The following is a 9,080-nucleotide window of genomic DNA, read 5'->3' as shown; positions in this document are numbered from 1 at the left end:
TTCATAATGTGCAAACCTCACATAAATGTAAATACAAATAAATGGAATAATAATACTTATGATTTCTCAGGAAATCATAAGTATTATTCTGTATATCTGGTAATTGTGCTTTAAAAATCAATTTAAAGTATTGTGGCTTGTCAGTGAATTAAATTATGCAACTATATTGAATTTGTGCTGTTCTGTGTCTTCTGGAATGAATCAGAAAAGCTGCACACTAATTCTGGCTCCTGCTCAACGCAGTTCTGTTACGCATGCGCAGCAGACATCTCCGTGACTGTGACTGTGACTGTATTCCCTGTTAAGAGAGAACGAAAGCTCAGTAAATTGAAGGGGCGGAGCTTATTGTTTGACGAGGAAGTAGCTGATCTGAACGGCAGTTTTAGCGTTAGAAACAAGATCAGACTGGAAGTAAGGAGAAAGGTTTGTCATTCTCGCAACTATTTACAGTCATTTTAAAGATTCGAAAAATAAGATTTACTGATTCATGAAGAGAGACGGATTGCTGCGATTGGGATACAGAAGAGTAAATTGATTTTTTAAGAAATTAAGCAGATTTTCCCTGATTATACTTAGAAAATTCCTAGACATGAGGTGAAGCGCGTAATAACTTTTCTCGAGAGTTTCCCTGTAAGCAGGGATCGCTATAGTGCCGCTACTAAGCAATAAATAATAGAACTATGAAAGTAAACAGGCCTTACAGTTAATCTTTGCCAGTATTAATACTTATCCTTGGCATAAACCAAGGAAATGATGCTTTTGAAATGTATAAGTGTATGTTTATATGTGATTAGTAAAAACAAAACCAACTTTTCTACAGAACACATTTTTCAAAATGTTGTGTTAAACCTTTCTGCCAGCCCGTGTATGATGGATTATTATTTCTCCTTTAGGTTTCAAAATGTTTCCATATTGCTCCATCAGGCATGTTACAGCTCTTTTCCTCTTATATCTTGTATCTTCTCTTGCTGGTGTAGAAGGTATGTGCTAATTTTCTTGTGCAGGTATGCTGCCTTTATTCTAGAATGATTGGGATTTTGAGTCTTTGAGACATGGAACCCTAAGGTTACTAAAACAATTAAACATTAAAAAATAACTGTAAAATTAATAGGTAGCCTTAATACAGAGAAAAAAATAAGAATTAGATGTATCTATATATCTAAAAATGTGTATTTCGTATGTTACATAATTACATATTTTATCTGAGTTGATAAAAGACAACAGTCTGTCAAGATTAACTTTAAGTGATCCCTGGCTCACATATAAACACATAAAATTACAGACCTATTAATGAATTGACATATACACATATACATACATACATCATTTAGAATGTACTGTTACTTGCAAACCAGTGACCTGTTACTTGCAAACCAATGTTGCAACCCTTCATTTGCAACTTTTATGTGGCTCTTTATAAACCCCTATATATCCCTCCCTATAAGTAATGTGCAGGCTGGCCTGAAACAGTGAGGGGTTTTGATTAGTTGACCTTACAGACTGTATAAATAGAACCACTGGCATTTCAGTGAGCTTGCTTACTAACAGGCTGGTGGCTGGTTGAATCAACTTGCTTTTCAATTCAACAAAAAAGGGATAAGTATTCTTTACTAACTTTATTCAAAACCATTGTGTTTTTTAAATGTTGGGTTTAAAGCGGACCTGTCACCTTAAGAAATAATTCCAAATTGTTTTCTGTTGTGGTTTTCAAGCAAAATAAACTTTACTTACACCATATAAATTATTTTAATCTTAGTTTCTTCAGCCTTGGAATTCACAATTGCAGCAAGCAGGCAGGGGCCATTTTGTGGACACTGTTATCAAAGCAGGCATTGCATCCTGCCAAAATCTTGTTTCTGTGCCAGTATGGGGGGACCTGATGCTCATGCCTGTGCAATGGTTACAAAATTACATGGTGAGGAGGGAGGGGGGATGTGAGGAGAGCAGCAACATCTAAAAAGTTCTGAATTGAAAGTAAAAGTAACTGTCTGCCCCACCTCTATGCCTAAGGCATAGAGGCGGGGCAGGCAATATATGACTGACAGCTAGGATTTTTATATGCTTTTATAATGGGTATGGATGTGGTAATAAAAAAATGATTTGGGGTTTCATGTTTAATTTGAAAAGGGCTTTTATTATACAGCTTTTTATGTCTGGGTGACAGGTCCACTTTAATTTTTTCAAAAGTAATTGTTGTTTTTGGTGCTAATTTACAAAGTTTGGTTTGGTTTGCCAGAAGTTACATTCCTTTGTAATTACCCTCAGTTTGAGGTGGGTGGGGTTTGATTAGTTGACCTTAACAGACTGTATAAATAGAACCACTGGCACTCCAGTGGACCTTGCTCTGGTGGTAGGTGCTTTGTAAGTGATTGTAAGTGATTGCTCTTTAAGTGGAGTTATAAACACAGGAGTTAGTGGGGGCTCTGTAAGTGGAGTTATAAACACAGGAGTTAGTGGGGGCTCTGTAAGTGGAGTTATAAACACAGGAGTTGCAAACTAAGGGAGTTTAAAACAAGGTACTAAGTTTGTATTTACTACAAGTCTTTTCACCTATTTTTGTTTAACTGTTCCTGTAACTGGGAGAATTAGTGGCAGCAACATTGAAGGTCTGACACAGTGCACAGCCTGCCACATGTATGCAGTTGTGGAACAACAGTTCCAAAGTGCATACCTCTGTTGTGGATGTGAGCAAATTGCCACTTTAGAGGCTCGCGTTAGAGCACTAGAGGAACAAGTTGCAACACTGCGTTCAATTGACAATCTTGAGAGAAGTCTCTTGCTTAATGAACAAGAGCTAGCGGGGTCAGATAGTATGGGGGGAGGGGAGCAAAGAAAGGATGATAGGGCAGTAAGCTGGGTGACAGTTAGACAATCTAGTGTGGGGAAAAGGAAAAGGGAGGCTGCTCCAGGGTTTGCGCATCCCAACAGATTTGCCAGATTGTGTGAAGAAGATGGGAGTGTGAACTCTGGACTGGCGGTTCTAGATGAGGCTGATCTCTCTAACAGCCGGGAGACCAGTTTCTCTAGTAGTGGTGGGGAGTAGAGCAGAGCTAGGCCTAAACAGATGGTGGTTATAGGGGATTTAATCATTAGGAAAGTGGACAGGGTAATCTGTCGAGCGGATCGCTTCAACCAAACAGTTTGCTGTCTTCCTGGTGCCAGGGTTCGGCATGTGGTTGATTGGATTGACAAATTATTGGGAGGGGCTGTCTTGGTACATATCGGTACTAACGACAAAATGAACGGTAGGTGGGGGACTTAGAGCCTTTTATTTGGGGTACAATATATACAGCCGTGATGGATTGCACCTCAATGGAAGGAGGTCCGCTGTGCTAGGGGAGAGAATGGTTAAGAGGCTGGAGAAGTGTTTAAACTAGACAAGGGGGGGGTGGGTGAGCTAGAGTTCTATAGGAAAGCTAGTGTAGACGGGGCAGTGGGACTAGCAAAGGGTTGTGGGGGAGGAGTGAGGGGGGCATATAGTTTATCAGATAAGGAGCTTCCGTTACAAGGAAAACAATCTAATATTTGCCTTAGCTCTAACTCTCCGTTAGCTAATATAAACATCAGAGGGAGAAGTAGTAATCTCTGCTGCATGCTGGCTAATGCGCGAAGCTTGTCGGGTAAATTAGGGGAGCTGTAAGCTATTGCATGTATTGAAAATTATGATTTAATTGGTATCACTGAGACCTGGTGGGATGAAAAATGCGACTGGGCTGTGAATTTAAATGGTTATACTTTTTAGGAGGGACAGAGAGATTAAAAAGGGTGGAGGGGGTTGTCTTTATGTAAAGTCAGGTTCAAGAACCTACTAGGAATGACTCTATTTTGAACCTGGTAATATCTAATAATACTGAACTCATCTCTAACATTTGTGTGGGTGAGCATTTGGGGAACAGTGATCACAACATGGTCTCCTTTGAGATAATGCTGCAGAGACAGCTCTATAAGGGAGTAACTAAAACGCTCGATTTTAGACGTGCAGACTTTGCAGTATAAGGGCATCTCTGCAATGTGTCAACTGGGAAAGGCTTTTCATAGGGTTAGACACAGAAGGAAAATGGAACATCTTTAAAACATTGCTTTGCAGGTATACACAACAGTATATTCCCCTTGTAAGCAAGGAGAGGCATCGCAAAGGAAAACCTTTATGGCTAAATAAAAGTGTTAGTGTTGAGGTTGGTAAGAAAAAACGTGCTTTTAAAGCATTCAAGTTAGCTGGGTCAGCAGAAACTTTCATCAGGTACAAGAAAGCAAATAAAGCATGCAAAAAAGCTATCAGGCAAGCTAAAATAGAGATGGAAAGGGATATTGCAGCTAGGAGTAAAAAGAATCCAAAATTATTTTTTAATTATTTGAATAGTAAAAAAATTAAGCAAGAAGGGGTGGGAACCTTATTATCACGGGGGTGGGTAAGTTGATGAGAACGGGGAAAAAGCAGAAATTTTGAACTCTTATTTTTCATCTGTCTATACATCTGAGGAGCCACCTAATGAAGGCTTCCCTTTTAATATGCCCAGTTCTAGTAATTTAGCTACTGACGCATGGGTTACTCTGGAGGAAATTCAAAAGAGACTCGAACATGTAAAGGTAAACAAAGGTCCAGGAACGGATTGGATTCATCCCAGGGTATTAAATGAGCTTAGCGCTGTGGTTGCCAAGCCTCTTCACATAATTTTTCAGGATTCGTTGAGGTCTTGCATTGTGCAGAGAGACTGGCGAATTGCTAATGTGGTGCCATTATTTAAAAAGGGATCCCGTTCTCAGCCTGAAAACTATAGGCCTGTTAGTCTGACATCAGTAGTAGGAAAACTTTTGGAAGGGGTAATAAGGGATAGGGTACTTGAATACATTGCAGTTCACAATACTATAAGTTTGTGCCAGCATGGTTTTATGCGTAACAGATCTTGCCAGACTAATTTAGTCGCCTTTTATGAGGAGGTGAGCAGGAACCTCGATGCTGGAATGGCAGTTGATGTCATCTACTTGGACTTTGCTAAAGCGTTTGATACAGTACCTCACAGAAGGTTAAAGGACAATGAAAGGTTAATATAAATTAAAAGTAAGTCTAAAGGCATTCTTTTTAAGTACTTACTGCATATCTAAATTCCCAGATCCCTGCTTGCTTCTCTGAAATATGGTGCTGGCAGCCTACAGCAGTGTGAAGACTACAGTGACATCACTGAAATCTCTCTGTCCTTCCTGTAGGTGCCAGCGGCAGCCTTCCTATTCTCTGAGTATGTGTGTAACTTGATACTGTCTCCTGTTCTGAGCTACACATGCCCACCAGCCAATCAGAAGTGGATCTGGCAGGGGGGGGGGGAGGGAATGAAACACATGTGCATTATGAAGCAAGGAGGGAAAGGAAGGGAGAATACCTTTTTAGAGATGACTGCCTGTGAAAATGTGAAGTAAGTGTGACTGAGTAAATATTTGATTAGGTGAGCCAAAAGTGTGGCGTTTTTACTAAACAATAGGAGGACTATTGGGCAGTATGCTTTTTAAATTTTGACTTGCATTCTCCTTTAATGATCAAATTGAAGAATATTGGCCTAGAACATAATATTTGTAATTGGATAGAGAACTGGCTGAAGGATAGATTACAAAGAGTGGTGGTAAATGGAACATTTTCTAATTGGACCAGTGTGGTTAGTGGAGTACCGCAGGGGTCAGTCCTTGGTCCTTTGCTTTTTAACTTGTTTATTAATGACCTGGAGGTGGGCATAGACAGTACTGTTTCTATTTTTGCTGATGACACTAAATTGTGCAAAACTATAAGTTCCATGCAGGATGTTGCCGCTTTGCAGAGCGATTTGAAAAAATTGGAAAACTGGGCAGCAAACTGGAAAATGAGGTTCAATGTTGATAAGTGCAAAGTTATGCACTTTGGTAGAAATAATATAAACGCGAACTATCTACTGAATGGTAGTTTGTTGGGGGTTTCCTTAATGGAGAAGGATCTAGGGGTTTTTGTAGATAACAAGTTGTCTAATTTCAGGCAGTGTCATTCTGTGGCTACTAAAGCAAATAAAGTGCTGTCTTGTATAAAAAAAAGGGGCATTGACTCAAAGGATGAGAACATAATTTTGCCCCTTTGTAGGTCCTTGGTAAGGCCTCACCTTGAGTATGCAGTGCAGTTTTGGGCTCCAGTCCTTAAGAAGGATATTAATGAGCTGGAGAGAGTGCAGAGACGTGCAACTAAACTGGTTAAGGGGATGGAAGATTTAAACTATGAGGTTAGACTGTCGAGGTTGGGGTTGTTTTCTCTGGAAAAGAGGCGCTTGCAAGGGGACACGATTACTCTGTACAAGTACATTAGAGGGGATTATAGGCAGATAGGGGATGTTCTTTTTTCCCATAAAAACAATCAACGCACCAGAGGTCACCCCTTTAGATTAGAGGAACGGAGCTTCCATTTGAAGCAGCGTAGGTGGTTTTTCACGGTGAGGGCAGTGAGGTTGTGGAATGCCCTTCCTAGTGATGTAGTAATGGCAGATTCTGTTAATGCCTTTAAGAGGGGCCTGGGTGAGTTCTTGAACAATCAGAATATCCAAGGCTATTGTGATACTAATATCTACAGTTAGTATTAGTGGTTGTATATATAGTTTATGTATGTGAGTGTATAGATTGGTAGGTGTGGGTTGTGTGTGCTGGATTTACTTGATGGTCTTTTTTTCAACCCTATGTAACTATGTAACTGTATATTATTTACCATAACTTTTCTGTTATGATGTTATGAGGACTGTCTGTTTTTTATGCCCTTTTACCAACATGTGTTTTTTGTATGCCTACTCCAACTGTATTAGTCTATCTCTGGATGATATGTGGTAGTCATATGCTTTGGCCGGATCTTTGTCCCAAGCCTCAGGACTCAGGCTGAGAGAGTCTTTGAGAGACCTTTGAGAGTCTTTTCTCATAACTTAATTTTTCAGTTTCTTTTACAAGTTTAGTTACATGTCTCTGCACTCTGTACTGTATTTGCTTAGGTAACCACTGACTAACACTGTATATAGTCACACAACTTATTATCCACAAATTAAGGAGCCCCCCAACGCATTAGAGTATAACTAGCATTTATGTTGCTTAGAATTCCGTGTTCTTTTACTATGCAGAAAACATAGGGTGACGTTTCACTTAAGTGTTCAGTTTCCTTCTTGAAGTGGTCTTAGATGCTTTTATGTGTCTACAGGTGCCTGTGATCCACCTCCTAGACTTTCTTATGCCGATGCTAAATTAGACTCTGTCAACACTTACGAAAATGGCTCAAAAATAAATTATGATTGTCTGCCTGGTTATAGATCCATTCCTGGAACTATTAGGTATGTCACCTGTTTGGGTTCAACATGGTCTAATCCACCAACATTTTGTGAAGGTAAGCTATATTTAACATGTAAAGCCTCCGCACAAAAATGTAATCAGTGAACTTTAAATACCTACCACTCTGGTTGTTAAAAAGTCTTTCTCTGACCCACTCAGCCCCCTCCCTTAAGTATTGACTTTGGCTCTTGGCTACTGAACATGCTCAGTTCTTTTCAGCTCAGGTTACTAAACACACCCTCCAGTCTAGCAGCCAATAAAGAGATGGCACTGCTGGTTCCCATAAAAAACTCTGCTCCAGCTGTCTGCTCCTATCGTTTTCTCCTAACCTTGTCCCCTGAGCTCAGCTTAACCATTACAAGGCTCACTCAAAGCAGAACTTTTTATTAAAGTTAGTTCTGCCTGTGTAAGCCTGCATTCTTCACTGGATGAACTTTACAGCGGACATCAACAGTTTGCAGATGTAGATGTCACTGATGATGTCAAAGTGAAAATAGCTGCCTAAGGCTATTGCCACACTGAGCTGTTTCTTGGCCTTTGCTCAATTCACATCTCCTGTCTTTTTTGTCTGCATCCAAAGCCGCTGTGTTGCTCTGGTTGCAGACACACAAAGCTCTATGTGTCTGCACCAGGGCCGACGCATTGGCTCTGGGTGAAGACACAGAAGACAGGAGATATGAGCAGAGTGAAAGGCTGTTTCTAAAATTGCACATATATGCAGGCCGACAAGCAGCCCAGTTTGGCATTAGCCTTAGTCCTTACACAGGAAGATACACAGAACTATACAATGAAAACCTCTCATGAAATAGGATGATATTTGTAGCCAACGAAAAGTTCAATTGTAGGTGCTCAATCAACACTATAAATTTTTGACATTACTGGTCTATTAAATGTAGGACAGGCTATACATGTATTTACTGGAAAATAAAGAAATTTGACGTCAGTAACTAAAAGCAAGGTTGTTGAAGGGAAACAATCATGAAAAATGTTTTTATAAAATTGAAAATATAAAGTATAGAAAACCCTTTTGCCAATTTATACCTTTTAAAAATTTTGGCTTATGGTTAACAGTTATACAAAAGGCAAATTGTAGTTATATGGGAATGTGCAAGTGAATGCCCCAAAGTTATTGTTTAACACAACACATGACCTGCTAGCTCAGATTGCTGGGGCTTTGTGCTAAATAACTTTATTGCTGCTGTTCAAAGAAGCAATTTTTTTTCATGATTTTCTGAAAAAAAAACAAGAAATAAAGTAATAAATTGGGTTTAAATGTTTAGGCCTTCTTCAAAGTCTTTTCCAGGTTTTATATCAGATAGAAAAGATGGGGGGGGGGGTTAACCTTTAGATCCTTGTCCTTTAGGACAACCTTCACAGACACTGTGCTAAAACTTTGCTCATGTTATGATGCTGGGCTAAATACTGTATAAAGGGCATAGTTTAATATATTATCTGCAGAAGGAAAAGTGAACATAAAAATGCACAGTTCCTCAAAGCTGGATCCTTAGAATAGCGCCGAAGGCTACAAAGGAATAAAAAAAAACTACCATCTAGTATAGTAAATAAAAATATTTTACACCCATGTGTTTTAACTGCAATTTAAGCAGTGAAGACAGAAAAAAAGGAAAAGTTTTCTCCAAGTTCCAGTGCTTTATTCAAATTAATTAATATGCTCCATGTTTCTTTCACACAAATGTGCCAAACTTCAATCATCTTTGCAAAATACATCAATTAAAAATATGCAGCCTGTTTATGATTTGTAATGC

At 39.3% G+C, this 9,080-nt stretch overlaps 1 protein-coding gene across 4 annotated transcripts in view; it reads left to right on the top strand.

The window, feature by feature from the left end:
- Positions 1-282: 282 nt before the first annotated feature.
- arc2 (amphibian RCA protein 2) overlaps positions 283-9,080 on the top strand; it is a 33,527-nt gene continuing 24,729 nt past the window's right edge. The window contains exons 1-3 of one of the 4 annotated variants that reach the window (XM_031896095.1): positions 283-411; positions 894-980; positions 7,187-7,369. In XM_031896095.1, the coding sequence (XP_031751955.1) occupies positions 902-980; positions 7,187-7,369 (262 nt within the window). In that variant the 5' untranslated portion in view covers positions 283-411; positions 894-901. Of the gene's footprint in view, positions 424-893; positions 981-7,186; positions 7,370-9,080 lie in introns of those variants that run through there. The other 3 variants (XM_012964758.3, XM_012964745.3, NM_001162857.1) reach the window with 3 other exon arrangements.

Source organism: Xenopus tropicalis, chromosome 2, assembly GCF_000004195.4.
Source record: "Xenopus tropicalis strain Nigerian chromosome 2, UCB_Xtro_10.0, whole genome shotgun sequence".
NCBI lineage: Eukaryota > Metazoa > Chordata > Amphibia > Anura > Pipidae > Xenopus > Xenopus tropicalis.
This window is presented reverse-complemented; position numbering and strand designations above follow the sequence as displayed.